General features: G+C 36.2%; 1 protein-coding gene across 2 annotated transcripts; it reads right to left on the bottom strand.

Annotated features, from left to right (window-relative positions):
* Positions 1–388: 388 nt before the first annotated feature.
* SUCNR1 (succinate receptor 1) lies at positions 389–22278 on the bottom strand. Of its 2 annotated transcripts, XM_081137565.1 has the most exons (5): positions 21883–22278; positions 8314–8513; positions 3052–3269; positions 2759–2824; positions 389–2180 (listed from the first exon to the last, which is right to left on the bottom strand). In XM_081137565.1, the coding sequence occupies exons 4-5, from the start codon at positions 2819–2821 to the stop codon at positions 1233–1235; spliced, it is 1011 nt and encodes a 336-aa protein (XP_080993691.1). In that variant the 5' UTR covers positions 2822–2824; positions 3052–3269; positions 8314–8513; positions 21883–22278; the 3' UTR covers positions 389–1232. The 2 variants fall into 2 exon arrangements, with proteins under 2 accessions (XP_080993691.1, XP_080993690.1); XM_081137564.1 differs by lacking the exon at positions 3052–3269 and having other exon boundaries at positions 21883–22273.
* Between the last annotated feature and the right edge of the window lie 256 nt (positions 22279–22534).

The following is a 22534-nucleotide window of genomic DNA, read 5'->3' as shown; positions in this document are numbered from 1 at the left end:
TGCCAGATGGCACAATCATCACACAGACTACTCACTTTTGTGTTTTGTCTTGCTTTGGGCTTCCTGAAAGGCACTCTGTGTTTCATAACTGAGGTTTTTGCAACTTTCCTTGGTATCTTTCTCTAGTATTTTGATAAAATCATTTACATCTAAATTCCCTTATAGTCAAGCTCAAACATTTATCTCCCTTTGTTGAAATATCTCTATTTAATATGATTATTTACACTACAAACCATACAAAAACAAAAGATTGATCAATTAAAAGTTGACCCAATTCATGATCAATGGAAAAGAATATATAGGCATCCTTGGACTTGTTATATTGCTTTCCTGCTCACTATTGTTACTGTTTACTTTACATTTTCTTAGGAGCACAACTTTTCTTTTTAAATATGTTTTTATTGATTTTGGAGAGCAGAAGGGAGGGGAAGAGAGAGTTAGAAACATCAGTGATGAGAGAGAATCATCAATTGGCTGCCTCCTGCATGCCCCGCCCCCCCCTGTGAATGGAACCCAGGCATGGGCCCTGACCCGGAATCAAAGCCTGACCTCCTTGTTCATAAATCGATGCCCAACCACTAAGCCAGGCTGGCTGAGCACGAGCACAACTTTTTTAAAAAAAGTATTGATTTGAGAGAGAGAGCAAAACATTGATTTGTTGTTTTACTTATTTATGCATCCATTGGCTGATTCTTGTGTATACCCTGCCCGGAGATTGAACCCGCAACCTCGGTGTATCGGGATGATGCTCTAACCAACTGAGCCACCTGGCCAGGGCAAGAGCACAGCTTCTAACAACATTTAATAATGTATGTATAATCTGCTGTTCAATTCTTATGTCAAGTTATAGGATAATATGAATAAGAATAACAGAATTTTGCCAAAACAATTTCTTTTTACAATCTGACCAATGATTAAATGCAGACAGCTTGCTGCTTCTTACATTGATTGAGGTTTTATGACACCTAGGATTTTGGACTTACATGCCCAAACATTCAAGCTAGTCCAACTTTTTTCAACCTGTAGATGAACAAACAAATACATGCTTCTCATCCCCTTCTTTCTATGTGCTCTGGGTACAGCATGTCTTTAAGCCGCTGGTGGATCTGTGACCTGCTCTGGTTTACATCTATGAGTTAATCAAACTCTAACTGGCCTACAACTGCTTGTTTAAAGTGTTCTGTTCCACAGGAACCTCACACTTCTCTGATTGAAAACATTAGTCCACCAGCTCATCTTCTAAAGCATGTAAGGGATTTAAAGTGGTGCCTCAGTTTATTTGTCAACATCTCCCTGAATTGGTCTCCCACGAGGAAATAGAAGACAGGGTTGATGACACTATTCAGAAAGGCCAAAGGCCGAGTCACAATGTACAAAGAGTGGATGATGGCCTGAGTACATTGGGGCTGCACCCACAGGCGTGAAGCAATTCTCACGTTCCGCATGATGTGGTAGGGAGTGAAAAGCACAGAGAAGATCACGACTGCTAATACGACCAAGTTGAGGGGCTTGTCAAAGGGCAAAGTGGTCGCCTGCGGCCTGATTCTCTGCTTTAGGAAGACAGCGATCTTGAAGTAAAAGAAGCACATCACAGAAAGGGGAATGAGGAATCCGGAGAAGGTTAGACACATGCTGTAAATGAAGCTGAGTTTAGGGTCCCCAGAACTTGCATAATCATTACACTTGGTGTTACTGTCCATAGTAATGGGCTTGATGAAAGGCAGCATGGGCATGAGCTCTAAGGTCACCAAAACCCAAATGGCCAAAGAGATTAAAACAGCAAACTCTTTCCTCTGCAGAAGGTGCCCTCGGAAAGGATGCTTCATGAGCAGATAGCGATCGATGCTGATGAAAGTGAGGAAGAGAATGCTGGTGTAGAGGTTGGCATGCAGCACGTATCGGTTGCTGATGCAGAGCACGTCTCCATATGTCCATTCTCCATGGGCATAACTTTTCATCAGCATGGGCAGTGTGCACAGAAAAGCCAAATCAGAGATAGAGAGGTTAAAGAGATAGACGTTACTGCTGTTCCAGTTCTTCAGACAGAAGAGGTAGCCAAAAACAACAGTGCTATTCCCAAGGACTCCCAAGATGAACTCAATCCCGTAAAAAATGGAAAGGTAGTACTTTTCCAGGGCAGCCTCTGCTACCAGCCAGTTTTTGCAAGATGCATTCCATGCCTAAAGAAGAGAGAGAAAATGTAAGGATGAAACTCTAGGCTATGACTAAAGACATAACTGCACTTAGCATAATAGTAATTATAAAATAACACTTAGAAGTTGAGCTATATGGAGAGTGGTTTACATTAGTAAGGAGTACATATGTATACATACATATATATGTCAGTAATGTTTTTAAAAATACTTATTGATCCCTTTGAACTATGGGCTAGACAGTGAGAATAACAGCAGTGAGTGAAAGTTTCTAATCTCAAACAATTTATAATCTCTTGAGAAGAATCAGGAAATGAAAAAGTGAGTGCATGCCATACAGGGTGGGGCGAAAGTAAGTTTACAGTTATTTATATGGGAAATAATACAATAATTAATAAATAATAATATAAGAATAAACTCTGTGTTCCACATGCTCACAACTGTAAACCTACTTTTGCCCCACCCCATATATGGTAAAGAGTATTTTAGACATAGGGAAAGGCATGTGCAAAGGCCCTGAGATGGAAACACACATAGAGGATTTGAAAAACTGCAGAGGCCAGTGGAAAGTGAAGCAAGTAAAGAGGAAAGTCTCCAGGACCTACCATGGTCCCCAGCATATTGTAGTTGTTTGACAAATTCTGCTGAGTAAAATTAGATCGAACCATAATCTAGAAGAGGAAACAAGGATTGTTATCATTTCAGCCTTAATATCTTAACAGCTTTTACTTTGTTTCTATATTGTTAAAGTATTATGCTTATTCTAAATTTGTGAAATGCAAATCCAGTTTTAAAACATCATTTTTTACAATTTAAAATATAAAGTTGAAAATCTTAATAATAACAATAGCAGCCACTATTAACTGAAAGCTTATCGTGTACCAGGCACTTTACTCACCACTTTCCAAGAACTATCTCATTTAATAATGAGGTGGGGTCTGTTTTTATTTTCATTTCACACATGAAGTCACCAAGGCTTGAAAAATTAAACATCTTCCTCAGGTCATACATCTAGTAAAAGACATCCATCGTAGCATCTTCTGAATAGGGGTCATGAAAGTAAGCACCCTGATTCATTCAAACCTCATATGTGTTGCTCACCTGACATGCTTTCTCCTATAAGAACAGATCGTTGGTGGTTGAGTAGGGTACTTAAAGAACTTGAATTTCTTAAAAATGTAATGACTTGCCATTGTTAATACTGAATCCTACTTCTTTCTAGTGATGAGAAAAGTAAGATAGAAAATAAAATTTTCCAAAAATCTCTTCATCAACTAGAACTCTGAGTGTTAGTTGTTGCAATCAAATGTTTCAATATCGTATTTTGGTTAATAGAGCAAAATAACATCAAGTGGCCTGAACTGCTTTCTCTGGGAAACATGCAAACATTGAGCAGAATTCACTATCATGAAGGCATCTGGAAAACTCATATCTACTTTTGTCAAATTTAAGTGGTCTACTTCAGTAAAAGATTGCTGATGTTTTGGGAGTGTTTTGTTTATGAAAATAATTCATGGAACTGTAGATATGACAAATTCAATATTTTGATGTTATTTTTAATCACTCTTTAAAACATCCTAAATTCCTTTTAGCCTCTCCTCAAGTCTTGCCATGGCAACCTCCCACTGAGTCCAACTCTAGACAAAGCTGCATAGAAACTTCCCCAGGCAGCAGGCACATGCACCCTGCTGAACTGAGCAGGTTGGCTTCACTCCATCTTAAAGCTTATCCGATTCTATTGCTCTCTCACATCTCCAGCAATTTATCACATTTCTCAATTTCATATCTCTTCCAAATTTTCAAGCCTCTTCCACCTACTCTGCCCTACTTATCATTAGCAGATGCTCTGTCATCAAGTATCCTGTGTAGAGCCCATTCATGAGATGTCCACTCTCTGGTTCCTGCCTCCATACCTGTCCTCTCTTCCTTCCTTCCCGTGACAACAGAGAATGTCTGTTCCTCCGGACTTACTCCAGATCCAACTTATTCCCAAATTCTCAAGATTGTTTTATGTTATCCATCCTCTCTCTTTCCTGTCTCTTCAGGCTTCTCCTGCTCAGCTACATCTTTTCCATCAGGATATAAACACTCTCTCTTGTCTTAAAAATCAAGAGCAGACATAAACAACTCTCCCTGGTTCCAAATGTTTCTCTCATTGTCATAGCTTGATAAGCAAAAAGAACTGTCCTCACTAATTGTTTTGATATCCTGACATCCCATTCCCTTTACTCCAGTTTGACTTCTGACCCACCACTCAACCAAAACGGCTTCCACTTTGCTCAGCCCAATGGTCATTTCCGACTAGTCTTCTTTCTTGACTTCTCAGCTACTTTTTTATACCATAACTTCTGGAAACACTCTCTTCCTTCACCTTCTATGAAACGATAATTTCCTGATTTTTCTTCTTTTTTTGCCTTGTTCTTTTCAGGCTCTTTTGTGACCTAAGCCTTCATGAGCTAAGTGTTAAGTGTTGAGTTCCTCAAGGCTCAGTACTGAACTTCTTTATCTAGATGCTGCATGAATGATCTCATCCACTTTCTAGCTTTAATGATCACCCATATCAGTGACTCTCAAACTTGTATCTCAGCCTGGACCTGTCTTATAAGCTGTAGTTGTTTATACTTACTGCCACTGGTAGATCACTCACAGGCACCTCTGCCTCCAGAAATCCTACACTAAACTTCAGCTTCCTTCCTGATTCTGCTGTACCTCCACCTAACTCGATCAATGGCCCCACCATTTCCCCAGGCCATTTTATTTTAGAAATATAATGGCATCCTTGAAGTCACCTATAGCTTACCTCTGATCACAAATAAACTACCAAGTCTCGTAGACTATAACATATGGATATGTCTCAGTGCATTTCTGTTGCTCCGCTCCTTCATCACCGTCCTAATCCAGGCCACCACCATCTCTCTTGGACTGTTCCATATCCTCCTACGGTCTCCTCACATCTCCATCTCCCTTTCAGTCGGCCTTCAACATGACAGCTAAACAATCTTTCAAAACTACAGCCGAAATTCTGATCATATTACTCTCCTCAACCAAAACGCTTCAATGACTCTCCACTATCTAAGGAATGAACTCCAAAATCTTTAGGGGACTGCACAGCCTGCAGGATCTGTCTCCTGTACTCCACCTGGCATTACTCACCTCCTTGTTCTCCTTCCTCCCTGTTCCTTGAATGTAAAGATGACTTTCACTGAACCTCTTTTCACTGACGGTCCCCTCTGTGGTTCTTGCCATATTCTGTCTTATACCTACACTTCTTTCAGATACCAGTTCAAGTGGGTGTTTCTCCAGACTGCCTCTCTGACCCATCCGTGTAAATTAGGTCCTTACATTTTATGCTCTCTTCTCTCAACTTGATCTTCCTCAGAGTTGATCTATACCTGGCACAGTGACTACTGGATAGCCGATGGTCTGTAAATGCTTGCTGAGTGAAGAGATAAATATAAACACTTGACTGTTTAGAAAATATTTTTATAAATATTTTCTCCATGATCAGATAAGTAGTAAGCCCACCAACTTAAACCCATTGCTCTATTTTACGATAAAAGCTGACACTGCAAATAATATGACTAATCAAAAATGGCCATTGTAATAGTGGTAGGTGTGATTCAGACACACATTTTTAGAAAGAAAAATGTAATATATATTTTCTAGGATCACTTTTAAAAAATTTAGGATAATTAAAGACTTACGAATGCACATCTAAAATTAATAAGCAATAGAAAGACTAGGACATGTACCAAAGTATTAATAGTTTTATCAGTAGTGATAAGATTCCAGATGATTTTTATAGTGTGTAGTCTCCTTTTGATTTATCTGCTATTTTATTTTCCCTACATCAACATGTATTTGATAATATTAAAAATTAAAAATTCTTAGAAATACAAGAAAAAGGTTAATTTTTTTAAAAGATATTTTAAAAATAATAGCCCTTATTTTTTAGACCAATGATAACTTTTCACTATTGCTTCAAACTCTATTCCTAGCTGCTTTCAATTACACGACTTCTGGAAGCACTCTCTTCCTTGCCGTCAATGACAGGGCAGCCTCCTGTGGTCCTCCTTTCTCTCTTTGTTGCCTTTTTTGTGGCCTAATTCTTGTTTGCCCAGGCTTGACATGCTGCAGTTCTTCAAAGCTCGGTTCTGGGCAACTCTGTTATTTTGTGAATACTCAAAAAACTAGCACACACGCTCAAGTGAATATTAAGACAATAGAGAGTTTTCTTAGGACCAAAAACTTGTTTCATTTTTCAGTTTCCACTTCCTACTCACAAGCCTTAGCTTTTTGCCTAGTCAGTTGTTAAATGCACTGTACTGATTTGTCAGTAGCTTACATGCAGCAGAAAGGTTTGACTGCCATGAAGGAAAAAATACAGCTCTGTGGACTATAACTAGAAGGCAGATTACCAATAGCTAGCACTCGGGCAAGGCTGAGGCTGCGTTGAAGCCATGGAGAATTTTTCTGCCTTTGAGTTGTCCACTGGGATTGGAAATTAGAGAGATACTAGGGATAGAAAATATCAGGGCTGAACTAAGAAAATGAATGGCTAGTCAACTTTGTCCTGCTTCTCAGAGTGCTTACTTCACTCTTTTTTTTTTTTAAACACAAAAACATTTTATTATGTAACGCTCATAAAATGCAGATAGGCAAAAGGAAGAAATAAAAATTTCTGAAAACCAATGACTCCTAATATTTGGATACCCTCCTATAGTTTAATATTTATTTGAATTTATTTTTATAGAAATGTGATGTTTTTTATATCTGTTTTTGATAGATTTATTTAAAAATATTATTCCTAAGTCCATAATATAAATAAGTTGTGGTTTTATAAATGTAAGGCTGTCTAATATTTGCAAACCAGTTTAACCTCACCAGGATCCACAAGGTCCAGAGTAATAGATTCCAAGTTGGGTGATATTTGTAGTTAAGTGTGCTTTTAGTTTCTACAAATTGATGAAATAAGCTGATCCTTTAAGCAAAATTCCCCATTGAAAAATTAATATTCTCTCTTCACTTTCTAGTAGTTGGATTTTTAATTGTTAGAAAATAAAATTTGTAATAAATGGGTTATATATGATTTGAATGAATTATTTTTTAACAGGACTTTGGTTTTTAAATATTGGCAATTAAAGTGAAACTATACCTGTTAGAATTATTAAACTACAAGCAATATTGAATTTACTCACATACCAGTTCTTAATTTTAACTTGAGAATATTTCTTTCATTTTGATTATATTCAGCCCTTTAAAGGTGTACATTTTAAAAACTGAAATTAAAAAACATATTTGATAATTTAATAACTTCTAAATTATTTTTTCTTATATTCATCATAATAAAGAACATTTGTAACATATTAATTCTTAACTGCTTTATTAAGTCAAATTTACACAGTAATATGAGCTTTATTTTTACCAAATTTCTGTTTTCATTAATAAACCACTTGAATAAAGGATATATTCACAGTGAATATATATAATAATTTAATATTGATGACTTATGCTTTATGTATTGCAGAAATTACACCAGAATTCAAAGTATTAAAATATTATAGTATGGTGTCAAATTGTGTGCCTATGAATTTCTTAAAAATATCTTACCAATTATAAAAAGTTTTGGAAGGCATAATAGCAATGGTTTCTGCAATTTTCAGTTTTTCCTTAGTGAGTTATATTCTTGAATAATGCAATTTTAACAAATATAATTGCTAAATTTAAATTTCAAAATTTCCTCTAGCACCATTAATTTCTAAACATATACACGATAGTTGTTTCATGTGATTTAGAAACTTTAATTTTTTTCAAGTAGTTATTTTCATTTAAGCAATTCTCATTACTTTTTCTGATGAAATATAAGGTACCAGGACATAAGCAAATATAATGAACCTCTTTAAATAAAATAAATTTAATATTTGGCAATTAAAACAAGACATTGCATTTGTTAAAAATAAATGTAAAGGAAAAATTATGACTTCCTTTTAATTTCTTTTCCTGTCCTACATGTACAGATGAACAACAGTTCAGACAGTTCATTGAAACATTGCTTTAAACCTTAACTGCACACAAGCCACGTTTCAAAGAAACCCCTAACAAGCGGGAGGTCTGTCACTACTTTATATACCTGGGCAACAGGAGTTACATTACGACTTACTGTTCTGTTGGAAGGTCCTGGTCCCTTGACAGAAATCCTTTGCCAGCAACTTTGCCAGCAGCTTCTGCCCCAGTGCTGCGCCTCTGGACATAGTGAGAGCAGGGTGATTTGCATGTCATGCAGCCAAGATGAATAATGTCGAAGTCAAGGAATAATTTACTCAGTCAAACCTCCAAGCCAAGTTCAAGTAAGGGAACTTCCTGTGAAGTCCAGACACAAATCAAATTGCTCATTGCACAAATAGATTTTGAAAAGACTGCTGTTGAAATATTTTTATTCTCTATCAAAACAACAGAAAAGCATGGGTTATTTTTATGTTCATTTGCATATTTAAACATTAGTACTGTTTATGTTGGGTATACAATTGCTTCTGCTTTTTTTTAAACCAGTTTATAAAAAGGCTGTGTTGAGATATAATGTACATAACCATAAAATTTTCACCCATTGTGAGTATACAATTCATGATTTGTAGTAAATTAATAGAATTGTGCAACTATCACCACAATGTAACCCATATTTTTCACTTTTTCTCCTCTTTTTATTGAATTTATTGGGGTGACACTGGTTAACAAAATTATACAGGTTTCAGGTGCACAATTCTACCAAATATCATCTGTACACTGTATTGTGTGTTCACCACCCCAAGTCAAGTCTCTGTTCATCACCATTTACCCCCCATGTCCTCCTCCACTTCTCCCTTCCTCCACTTCCCACCCCCCGAAACCACCACACTATTGTCTGTGTCCATGAGTTTTCATCTCCTTTTTTTTCTTTATTGATCAATCCCTCCCCCCTCCCCCAGCCCACCGTCGGCAGTCAGCCTGCTCTCTCTCTATGAGTCTGTCTCTATCTTGCCTGTTAGTTCATTTTGTTTATTAGATTCCACATATGAGTGAAATCATATGGTACTTGTCTTTCTCTGACTGGTTTCTTTCACTTAGCATAATAGCAGCATTATTTACAATAGCCAAGATTTGGAAGCAGCCCAAGTGTCCATCAATAGATGAGTGAATAAAAAAGCTATGGGACATTTACACACTGGAATACTACTTGGCTGTAAAAAAAAAAAAAAGAGAGAAATCTTACCCTTTGTGGCAGCATGGATGGGCCTTGAGAGCATCTGCTTTTTTTTTTCCCCATTTTTAAAATTCAGAATTTTTGGTGAATTCTCTGTTGAGCATATAATAACTAAATAGCTGTTATCAACAATTTTGACAGAACTATAAAAGAAATTTTGGAGGCAAATCTGAATATACGTTCTGTCAGTGTAATAGCAAAAGGGATACTAGAGCTTCAGGTATTTCCCATTTTATTTTCCATGATTAAAATCAAGAGACAAAAAAAATACATCAGGTTGCTCAGGATTAGGGAGAGAGGTAGAGTCTAATTAAGATAAACTCAACACAAGGCAATTCATACATTCAGTGCTCTGCATAGCACCTGGAACTGCATCACCACAGTTTCAGACAGGAAACACACCTGGCTTTTCTGAGGATTATATTAGATTTATACTCAAGTAAACACTCGATCTACCTGATGTGAAACACAGGCTTCATGCTATGTCCCTCGGTGTGCAGGCAGTGGTAATTTAATTTGAATGCCATAAGAGCTAAGCATTGAGTTCACAGTGACAGACAAAAGCCCCAAAAGAAACTCTATAAATGATTCAAGCTTGGCCTAGGAAGGGGGCCATAAAAGTGGAGTGAACTGTGTGGGAGGCAGCCGATTGACGTTTCTCTCTCATCGATGTTTCCCTCTCTCTCCCTCTCCTCGCCTCTCCCTCTAAAATTAAAAAAAAAAAATTTTTTTAAAATAGAGTGAACCGGTTGGATTTAAGACAAGCAGTGGAAGTAAAGCATGAGGTAACAGGTTGGACGTGTAGCACGAGGGAGAAGACCTGGTCGGGAAGGCCTCCCGAGATTTTGGCGTCAGCGCCGAAGCAGTTCAGGCGCCAGTAATCAAGACAGAAAGGATCTGGTTAAGAAAGAGCTCTGCAAGGGATTCGACCTCTGCAAATGCCTCACCCCCTCTGTAACTCTGTGACATTTTGATTTAGAGTTATCTTACGTAATATAACTTTTGTGTATTTTATTATACTGGAACAAAGGTTAGGTTTACCTTATAGTTACAAAACAGAAAATAAAAACTTTATACTTTAGCGACTATGTGTGTGTAGGGAAATGCTGTGTGTTAATGGAAAACTATGCAGTATTTAGGTACCAGGGTAGACTCCTTCAGTGTATTTGGTTCCTGTTCTATGGAAGCTGCTTTACAACTATGTAAGCTGTGGGACATAGCAAAGCAAATCTGATGATAAGAAGGCAAATGCAGTGGTAGCAAAGCAAACTTAGGCCTCTTTAGTATGTCTGCAATTTTTGGCCCAGTTTCGCCTCAGTTTGCATGTTTATTTCAATATTCCTCTTCAGTAAGTGTGTTCTTTGAATAATTCTCTTTTTAACTGGTTATAATATCTAGCTGGTTCTTTTGTTGATTGTGAGTAAAATAAAAAATTTAACCTGCCCCCAAACGAAAAAGGAACTCTATTTATTACAGCCAGTCTTCCTAGCCAAACATTTCCCCTTCTCCAACATGTGAGAGCCTAAGATTTAGAAAGTTAAAAATATGTTGTATCTTCTGTCTATCTCCACACACACACGTATATATACACATATGTAATATACTTAAAAGCATATACATGAATGAAATATATTTATACATAAAATGTATGTATATTTATCAAATAATGTCTCTATAATTTGTTGAGTTCTTATATTTCAGGTATTGCACTAAGCACCTTCATGTGATAAATGCTTGTAAAAACTCTCTGAGGTTATTATTTTTTAACTTTTTTCATTTGACAGTTTAAAAAACTGAGCCTCAGAGAGGTTAATTAACTTCCCCAAGGTCACAGAATCTGTGAGAAGAGGGACCTGAGTTTAAATCTATATATTTTGATTATAAAAGCACCTTCTTTGATTCTTGACTGCCTGCAAGACTGAATGGCAATACCTTTCATGTACACCACAGATTAAATCAAAGTCGACATTTTTTTTTTTTTTTTTCAAAAATGCAGTTCTTCTATGCAGTTCTTTTAGAAGAAAGAAGACTAAAAAAACGCTACTTTTGATTATAATTTTAAAAGGCCAAAAGCAAAGCATTTGAATGACCAGTGCAAGGTTTATTATTTTGAAGCATAAATGAACATGGACACCTTCCAAACAACCAAGGGGCATGGTTATGTTTCACAGGTCTCTGCCACCATTCTGGGGGGGCACAAGGGAAACTCCCTCTTTATGGGGTTGGTGGGAGTTCCCCAGGGCTTCCTCTTTCTTTCCCCACATCCTGCTCCCATCTCACCCTGGACTGCTAAGATAAAAAGTGGGCTATGCTTCTCCTTTCTGAGAACACAAGTCTGCCCTGTGGCCTGGGAGCTTTGCTTTCCTCCCCAGCTCTAAATCATGAAAGGTCCCATTGCCTCGGGATGCTCTCCATGGAGAAGCTAGAGTGATTCTGGGACAGACTTAATCAACGGTCTCCAGTACTTCTGTTCTTTCCATATCGCAAGACTTCGTTCAAGTCTGTAGGAGGATAGCTGCACAAGGTCAATGCCAGGTTCAGGGCTCTGGACCTGGTGAGTAGGGCCCACATCATGGGTATGCAATCTTCTAATCACATAGGGTCTCACAATTTAAAGGACCACAGACTTGATTTACTGCTCTACTCTCAAATTTTAATTGAGATTCTTTTTATTTTTTAAATTTTTATTTATTTGAGAGAGAGGCAGAGACAGAGGCAGAGAGAGACAGAGAAAGACATTGATTTGCTGTTCCACTTATTTATGTATTCATTGGTTAATTCTTGTACGTACCCTGACCAGGCATTGAACACGCAACCTTGGTGTATATGGACAATGCTCTCACCACCTGAGTTACCCAGCCAGGGCTTAATTGAAATTCTTAATAACTTTTTAATAAAAGGCCCTATATTTTCATTTTGCACGAGGCTCTGCCAATTATTTGGCTGTCTTGCCTGTGAGAGTATAAATCTAGAAAATGATTTCTATTTAGCGTGTAATATTTCAATGAGGCAAAGTTTTTATTTTTTGGTGTGTTTCTTTCTTTTTTTTTTTTTAAACAATGTGATGTTGAAATTTACTGGTTAAGAGCACGGGGCTGGTGGCAAACTGCCTCTTCAAATCCGGGCTTCATCTCTCATTAGCTCTCAGTTTTCTTATTTGTAAAGGAGGTCAATTGCATGGAGATATTCTGTATATAGTAGAAGTTCATAGTTCATTCATATAGTGTGGGGTCCAGATCAATTGCTAAATAAATGCCTGCTATTATACATGTTTACAACAAGTGAGAAGCAGTCTTCTTCAGAATGACCATGTCAACCTAATGCCATCAATATTAGACTATTTGCTGCCCAGGGTGGTCTATTTAAAATGACCTTATAAAAGGCAGCATGGTGAAAAGATTAGTTAATTTTCATTGTGGTTTTACCTTTTACCCACTGTGTGCTCTTTGAAAAGATAAAGGGGATAATAATTGTTACCCCATGAGCCTCATAGTGTTCATCGTGTCCAATGAGATACTGTGTGAAAATGCAGTGGGCTAGGAATGCAAAAGCAGTTCACATAAACCAGGAGCATTCATCGGGAAATTCAAGAGGAAAAAGAAAAGAGCGGCAAAGGTGATCAAAGTATTAATTAGCTCCAGTGTTAATAACTTTCACTAACATTTTTGAGCACTCACAGTATAACAACAGCATGTGTGCATTTCCGTTTAATATTCACAAAGATTGAATGCAGTGCACACTATCAATATTCTTGGTTTTCAGAGGAAGAAACTGTTGCTGAACAAAAATTAAATAATCACCCATAATCACATGGCTCATAAATGACCGGGTATAATTTAAAGCCTTGCCTGTTGGACTCCTAAACTGAAGCCTTTGACTGTTTTCTGTCACAGGGTAAAAAAAAAGTGTGTGTGTGTGTGTGTGTGTGTGTGTGTGTGTGTGTGCCTGCGTGCTTGTGAAAACATGAAGTGAGTGAGACTGGATAATTTTTACTTTAAATATGACAATTTCATGTATTTTGACCTAATAATAATAAGTTTAAAACTAACACTAAGTTTAATGATTGGTTATCAGATGTATTGGTTATCAAATTTAATTATTTAAATCTGCCATCTAAATAGATTAGAATATTTTAGATAAGAAACCAGGCCTGTTGAAAATAAACAATTAAAGTAGCCATAGGAAGGGATTACTAGAAAAGTTTCTGGGCATGTTTAGAAGACAAGTTCTTTCAATAGCACAAACAAGTCTATGTGGAGGATAAGCTGATCTGAGGGTCACACTGATCCTCAAGGAATGACAGGCAGGGAAAACGGTAGACAGTTAATGCAATTCCAGGAATTTCTCTTAAACCCTTAGGGGTGGTAATAATAATAATAATAATAATAATAATAATAAAAAAAAAAAAAAAAACCCAAAGAGGTTGAAGTAAATCAAGAAGATTATTGGGGAGAGTATTTTGGTGTTGCTCTATTGGGTGGACTTACTCAAGGCTATATGGTTATTTTTCTATCCAAAAAATGGTTTAGATAGGAAAAAAAGAGAGAACAGCAAAAGGGAAAATAATACATAAAGGTTATATGTAATTGTCTCTAAACTCTTTCAGATTCTAGAAGCCAAACAAACTGTTTCTCAAATTTCCTTTACCATGTCAAGTTGTCCCTTCAAGATGACCACTCAAGCTGTGGCAAAGCAATCGTCTTCCTCTCTCTATAAAAAGTCTTCTCATGTGAGAGTCACATTAGTATAGGTATTTATGCAACATTGTTGCTTTTTTCTTTTATCACATAATTTTTAAAAATGTGTCATGTTTAGTATCTTTTTGCATAACTCAAAGGAATTGTATTCTGCTGAATTAAAATATATTAACTGTTGGATGGCTCTGGTTACAGCTGAAAAGATTTTAAGTTTTCTGAATCATTAATAGTTAATCTAGAAACACAGCAAACTCACCTTTTTATATTCAAACACCAACAGATAAATGATTTTTTAATGATACATGGTAAACCTTAATCACAGGTGTTGCCCTACAAAAATAATGCTGTCTTGTTTCCCTGATATGAAATTCAAACATTTTTGTGCATTATGGAGACAAATTTTATTTTTAACAGTCACTGACCGAGGCATAGCCTTTCTGATAAAAAAAAGTTTGCCTAAAATACTGAAATAATTTATTCATTTGATAATTGGCTACTTAACTACTCAGTCTTTTCCAGTCACATCTACTGCATTTTGTACAAATTGGCTTGAGTCTTAGAATATTTTGCATTATTTATGAAAACACAATGAAACAAAAAACAACTAGTTCATGGTTTTGATGTCCGCATAGACATTTTTGATTGGGCACTAATTCACCACTCCCCACCTTGTACCCATGGCTTCCTCCAAGATTTCATTTACCCTTCAAATAAAGGACAAGAAGTCAGTCTGTTTAAATCACGCTGAGCATTTTTAGTAACTGAATTGAGAGGTTTTCAAAATTCCCTGGAGAACAGAAAATATGTTCATTAGGAGAACTAAGTGCTTTGTGACTGTTATGAATTAAATTAAAGAAACTACCTGTTCCCATTAATACAACATTTAGTGGTATGATTCTCCTGTATTACTATCTTTACCTCTACAAAATACTTACTGATGCAATTATTACATTAAAATACATTTAGTGCTGACATATACTGCAAAACTAATAAAATTTGATTTTAACTGTTGTCACTATTGTATTGTAGTACGAAGAATTTTCAGATTGTAACAGTTCTGGCAATTACAACTAAACAATGTAAAAGTTTAAGAAAATATTCAGATACTTCCTTTTAAAACATCCCTCTACCCAGTACTACTTATGTGTCTATACATAGTATTTTTTTCATACTAACCTAACTTTTAAAACCATTGCTTGTATTATTTAAGAGTTGTTTCTGGTCAAAATTCCTAGTGTGGGCTGTTGGATCTGGGGACCTGCTGAGAAATCATTGCATAGAGTTACCTCACCCTAAGCAGAAGGACATCAGGCTCCGAGTGGTAGGAGGGGTATGAGTTTGACCACAGTTTGTATATTAGTTTGTAGATTCATTTAATCTGGTTTTTATATATCTGAAAGTTATTATAAACTGTATCAAATACTTTTTGCTAAATATCAACTTCTAAATAATAAGTGAATTAATGTTTCAGTGATTATTCTTTGTACGATCTTTATAATTTTATTCAACTCACAGGTATCAGGTGTAATTTAAGTAATCCAGAGTGTTGGTGTGCTGACTGATTTAAAATCCAACATATAGTGCTGGGAATTTTCACAGTTCATTTTTGTAATATGTGGATTTGTGACTAATGCAAGGGCCTTGTCCATCTTTGGTTATTACACAAGCCTCCTTTTAAATAGCAGTAAGATTTATACAGATCAAGGGGCAAGGAGAAGTTTCTAAATATTGCTCCCTAGAGAAATGAAAACCCAGCTTCTTAGATAATCTGTGGGGGGAAGGGCATGCAGGAAAAATAATTCTATCATATAGTGCTACACTTTGTGAACTCAGGAGAGGGTGAAGAAAAAAATAAATCAGAGAAATGAGGGGGAGACACTTAGGATGGGGGTGGGATCCAGGACATCAAAGAACGGTGCTGACACAGGAATGTCTGGAATCACAGAAACATGCATGTCAAGGTCAAAGGGCAAGAATTAATGGGAAGAATAAGGACCGCGCCCAGTAAGCAATAAATACACTGGTGATGGTAAAAATTAGCAAAATTCAAAGAATGTGGCTTACCTTTCCCTTAACTGGGCCTGCTGCATATTTATTTTAATTAAGACAGTCTGCTTCCTCTGTTAACCTTATAACTGTCCAGTTTTAGTTACACAGATGGGAAAGATTTTGCCAGAATTGGTGTTATTGTTAATTTTAATTTGCATACCCTACCATTACCAAGTTGAAAATATTTAGCAATCATAATTTAAAAATTTTATTTATAGGTATTCTGCAATACAAAGTTTTAAATTTACAGATAAAATTGTATTATTTTTAATTCCAGGGAAACTTAAAAATAATAAAAGTATATATTCTAAGAGGAAAGTCAGTAATGTACCATCTACTATAAAACTGAGGAATAAAAATTAAAAAAACACACACAGATTCAATTGTGTGACATAAAGAGGGTGCAGGAGAATATTACATGTATCGAGAATATTACATGCAACTCAGTGAGGGCACTAAAGCAAGTAATATGAATACCTCCTACAAACATGTTTCAATTTATGTAAGCATTTGTATTTCATAATTTTTGGTTCATTCGCAGTGTAATGTGTGTTTTTTTAATTAAATGATTTATTTAAGATGATTGTAGAGTCACATGCTGTTGTACAAAATAATACAAAGCAATCTCACATATTCTGTACCCAGTTTCTCCCAATGGTAATATCTTATAAAGCTATAGAAGAATGTTACAGCCAGTACATTGCTATTGATACAGAGTATTTGCCTCACCACAAGGATCCCTCATGTTGCCCTTTCATGGCCATCCTCACTCATTAGCCACTTCTGCCTCCTTAAACCCTAGTAACCACTAGCCTGATCTCCTTTTCTATACTTTTTGTCATTTCAAAAAGGCTTTATCAGTGGAATCAAGCAATGTGTAATCTTCCAGGGCTGGCTTGCCCATTCAGTGTAATTCTGCGGCGACTCATCCAGGTTGTTACATGTATCAACAGTATGCTCCCTTTTACTGCTGAGTAGCATTCTGTGGAATGGATATACCACAGTTTGTTCATTCAGTTGGTGAAAGACATCCGGTTGTTTCCAGTTTAGGGCTGTTAGGAGGAATAAAGCTGCTATGGACATCCATATACAGATTTTGGTGTAAACATAAGTTTTCATTTCTCTAGGATGAATGCCCAAGTGTAAAACTGCTGAGTTATGTGCCCGTTGCATGCCTACTTTTTTGGGAAACTGCTAGTATGTTTTCCAGCATGCCTGCACCATTTTAGACTTCCCCTAGCAACGCATGAGTAATTCAAGTTTTTCTGCATCTTCGCCAGCATTTTGTGTTGTGGCTACATTTATGTTAATCATTCTGATAGGTATTCGGTGGTATCGGATTGTGCATTGCTCCACAATGATATGGAACATAGTTGATGTGCTTATTTTCCACCTACATCTATTTTTTGCTGAAACATCTGTTCATGTATTTTGCCCATTAATTTTCCAATTGAACTATTTCGTGTATTATTATTATTATTGAGCTTTGAGTGTTCTTATATATTCTGTAACCCCATTCAGCTCATTAAGTGAGAAGATAGTCCTTCCTTTCACTCCCCGCTACAATAAATTTGTTTAAATTTCTTAATACAGAAAGACTTAAATTGCCTGTCTAGACCTAAAAGGAGAGAAAGCTACATGAAATAAATGCTGGGTGTTGATTTACTTTATTCCTGGTTTCCTTCAGGCATTTATCAGTTAAATTTAGAATAATAAAATATCTGTACCATGAGAAATCATGATTTATGATTAGGATCATTAACTTTGAACTGATAAAGCTTCTGCTTTCTGTGTCTTATTATTGCCTTTAAGGAGCTAAATGATGCATGACTTGAAATTGTGTAGCTTATTTGAATCATGAAATTTTAGATTATTACCTATTGTCATCACACAAATAATTGTCTCACAATTGTCAGAGGGAAATTTATGTACATCCTAGATTTGCACCTGCCTTAGTTTAGTTTAAAGTTACATATTGCTGTTAGATGCAATCATAAAGCAAATAAAATTTCTCCTGATAGTGTTTATTGTATTGACTCATTTATATAATTGTGTTTGTAAATTTCTGCCAGTCTAATGTATCTCATTTCAAACTGTGCAAGTATTGTAAAAAGAAAGAAATGAAATACAAAACAAGTTGTCTTAATTTTGGCAATAAATGCTTTATAACTTCAAGATAGGGTTGACTAAAATAAATTAGAAAAAGAATGCTGCATTGCTGATCTTACAAAAATGTCCATCCAAGTGAAAACGAAATGTGCCTTAAAAATTCTTCTCTGTCCCTATATGTCCAGGAACCTAACCAGGCACAACCTCAGGAAGTCAGAATAAAGGAGGCCTTATCGGGGCTAAGAGAGATGAGTGTTCCATGTTGAAGAATTGGGCCTCTCCCTCTTGCACGGGAGAAGTAAACCCATGCTTCATTCCAAAAATGTTTCTAGATGAGAGCAGAGCCACCACCCTATGTCCTCTGTTACAGATTAAAGGGCATATATGCTAGGGATTTTCTAATCTCAGTGATTGGCACCTTCCACTGCCACAAGGACTCAAGCCAATCGTGATGATAGAAGGTAAGAATATGAATTACGTGCTTATTCCACCTCTCAGTGGTCTTTTCTGTTAAAAATATGACATTAAATCATATTTAGTTTTAAAACAGAGGAACTGTCAGACCCATAATAAGTCAGCAAGATATTTCAAAATAGCTTATTAACATTTTCCTAAAACAGTGTCCACATGTCTACACACCGAGGCCATTACATCGTTCCCATGTACCAGAGGTCAAGCCTGAAGTGATGGAGCCCCATGGGCATAGTGCTTTTCAAATTCTGGATTAGAATTAATTGTACTAAATAGAATGTTTCTTTTTTAGACCTGCATTTTCCCTCTGAGATTTAAAAATCTGAGATTCAATGTTTACAGGCTAAACAATGCAACTTTTTGTAATGTCCATGTTAAAGACCCACTGAGGACTATGATTTTGAATGGGCAACATGTTATTGTTACGGGTACAATTCCCTAGTGAGTTTTTCTTAATATTAGCACTTATAAAGTAATATCCATGAATAGTTAAAATTCTGCATGATGGTTTTAAGGGTCTTTTAGTCACTGGCATTTTTACGTGCTATATATTTTTGTCTTTCGCAAAGTTTTCTTGTGTTTCGTAGTTGCTATGTCACCATGTCCTATCAGAGACAGTTCCCTGACCTCTTGTGTCTTTATATTCCCACAGCTCTCAACTCACTGATAATCTCCTTCCAAGGCCATGAACTCTATGTCTCCAGTTGCCCTTGGGAATCTGAGTTCCATGTAAGGCAAGCGATGGAATGACTTGCTTGAATCAGTGAACCAATGATGCACAGTGTAGACACTTTGTATTTTGATTGGCAACGTCTTTAGAAATAAGTGTGATTTAAAAAACATGTTAATATTTCCATAAGAAATTACCCACCACTTTCCATATATATTTTGAAATAAATAAATTAATAATATGTTTAAATTATTCCTGTTACATTTAAGTGCTATGCTACTTATGCTGAGTTAAAGACAGATAAATTAAATAACCCCTGCCTTAAAAAATTGCTTAATAATGTATTTGAAACTATCAGTTACCATCCAGAAACCATAGACGTACGGGACTGAGGATAGAGCTAGACGCTTACCGGGAGGTTTCACTTCTTCCACCTTTCCTCAAAGACTAGTTGACATGCAGAATACTAAATATAGGGCTTAAAAATTGTCAAGTAATTGCGTGGCTCTTAGTTTCTTAGCGCACTGCATTGCATACTCTTTGATACGTTTTCTTTATTAAATGTTATACGATATGTTAGAAGGGCTTGCAGCAGAGAAGCACACATGACAGCTTAGCGGCGCCTTTTCCTGGTTTCTGGGAGGATTAGATTAAGTGACATAATTTTGTAATCCATGAAATAGACATGGCCCTTCATGTCAGGCCAACTCTGAAATAAGAGACGTACATATTTGAGATCCAAGCACGTGACTGCTATGTGAACTTCCCTGCAAGAGCATCACCCTAAACTTGTTAAAGTGTATTATCTGTGATGTGTTTGTTGAGCATGCGTAGTAATGGCTGTGTGAGAGTCCTTTGGGGATTGCAGAAAACAGAAGACACCAGCTAGAAAGGTGGTGACACCCACAGTATTTCAGTCAGGGCATATCTGGTTGCAAAGGAGACTTACTTTAAGGGTTCAATCACAGATAAGAGTACCAATGGAAGTGCAGGTAGGCCTCACTAATATTTTGGAATTTTAAAAGTCAGCAATTAATGAATGAAAGGTAGTCTGTCTATCTTTCTGTTTATCTATATCTATATCTATCATCTATCGATCTATCCTTCATCTATCTATCTATCTCTATCTATCTGTCTATATCTATCTATCTATCTATCTATCTATCTATCTATCTATCTATCTATCTATCTATCTATCTATCTATCATCTATCTATCTATCTATCTATCTATCTATCATCTATCTATCTATCTATCTATCATCTATCTATCTATCTATCTATCTATCTATCATCTATCTATCATCTATCTATCATCTATCTATCATCTATCTATCATCTATCTATCTATATCTATCATCTATCTTTCTATCTATCATCTATCTATCATCTATCTATCTATCTATCTATCTATCATCTATCTATCTATCTATCATCTATCTATCTATCATCTATCTATCTATCTATCTATCTATCTATCTATCATCTATCTATCATCTATCTATCATCTATCTATCTATATCTATCATCTATCTTTCTATCTATCATCTATCTATCATCTATCTATATCTATCATCTATCTATCATCATCTATCTATCTATCTATCTATCTATCTATCTATCTATCTATCTATCTATCATCTATCTATCATCTATCTATCTATCTATCATCTATCTATCTCCATCTATCTATCTATATCTACCTATTATCTATCTATCTATCTATCTATCTATCTATCTATCTATCTATCTATCTATCAATCATCTATCATCTATCTATCATCTATCTATCATCTATCTATCATCTATCTATCTATCTATCTATCTATCTATCTATCTATCTATCTATCTATCTATCTATCATCTATCATCTATCTATCTATCTATCTATCTATCATCTATCTATCTATCTATCATCTATCTATCTATCATCTATCTATCATCATCTATCATCTATCTATCTATCTATCTATCATCTATCTATCTATATCTATCTATCTATCATCTATCTATCATCTATCTATCTATCTATCTATCTATCTATCTATCTATCTATCATCTATCATCTATCTATCATCTATTTATCTATCATCATCTATCATCTATCATCTATCTATATCTATATCTATAATCTGTCATCTATCATCTATCTAATCTATCTGCGCGTCTACCATCTCTACCTTCTATCATCTCCCAGTATGTGCTCCAGTGTCTTCTCTTTCTGTTTGGCTCCAGTAAGACTGCGTAATCCTTCAGTACAACTTCCTTAGTCTGAGGACCTTACTCCCAGTTTTTGACTGAGGGGGTCTAACATCCCAAGCTCACCTTTTTCAGCTGGGTCTATGGGTCTTGCTTGAGTGAGAAGTGACAGGGCACAGGGTCCCACAGTACATGCTGAATATGGTTTTTCTTAGGAAGGGGTGTGGATGGGGTAAGCAGTGAAAGGCACTGCTTATAAATAGGCACCTTACCCACAGCACACCTAAACCCAGACTCACCTTTCTTTTCTCCACCGTCTTCCTCACCATATCGACACTATACTTGACTTCTTTGTGTCCCCCATCTTACAGAATAGCTTCGCTGTTCGTCTAGTTGTCCAGTCAAAAAGAAGAAGGGACAGGAGTAGTTTTTCTCATCTCAACATATCCAATCAGCTCTTCATTTTGTGACATAAGTGCCGTTCAGTTGCTGGCACTTTATATATTATTTCAATATCAAAACAGCACAACTTTCATATAGTGCCCATATTTTATGGACAAGGGAACAGACACTTGAAGCAGTAGAGTAACTTACTCGAAGTGACCGAGATGTAAAGACAGAATGGGGATCTGAGCCTGGGCTCTCTGACTCTGGAGCTATCTCTGCAGTAAGCAGCACCTTGCCTGGTCTAACACATTATTTGGAACCAGGAGAGTCATGGAAACTTGCACTTGCTATAATTATTTACTCCTAATGTTAATCCTTTGTAGGGGTAAGTTACTGATTAATTTCTGCTAGAAAACTAGCTGAGAAGTGATAAAGTAATGGCGATTTGATTTTATGTCTGTGTTGTTTCCTGCTCCCATTCCCTTTTCCAGCCAGGATTTCTTACCTTCCCTGGTACCGAGAATGCCCTGCTCGGTTCAATGCTCGGGCCTCTCTGCTCTAGGA

The sequence above is a fragment of the Miniopterus schreibersii genome (assembly GCF_964146895.1).
Source record: "Miniopterus schreibersii genome assembly, chromosome: 5".
NCBI lineage: Eukaryota > Metazoa > Chordata > Mammalia > Chiroptera > Miniopteridae > Miniopterus > Miniopterus schreibersii.
Note: the sequence above shows the minus strand (reverse complement) of the source record. Positions and strands in the feature narration are given on the sequence as shown.

Coding starts and splice junctions, on each gene's coding strand:
- SUCNR1 (XM_081137564.1), bottom strand. CDS start 8,427: ATGCAAATCACCCTGCTCTCACTATGTCCAGAGGCGCAGCACTGGGGC. Junction 2,825..8,313: donor CAGGACCTTCCAACAGAACA/GTAAGTCGTAAT, acceptor TTCCTCTTCTAG/ATTATGGTTCGATCTAATTT. Junction 2,181..2,758: donor ACAATATGCTGGGGACCATG/GTAGGTCCTGGA, acceptor TCTCTTCTTTAG/GCATGGAATGCATCTTGCAA.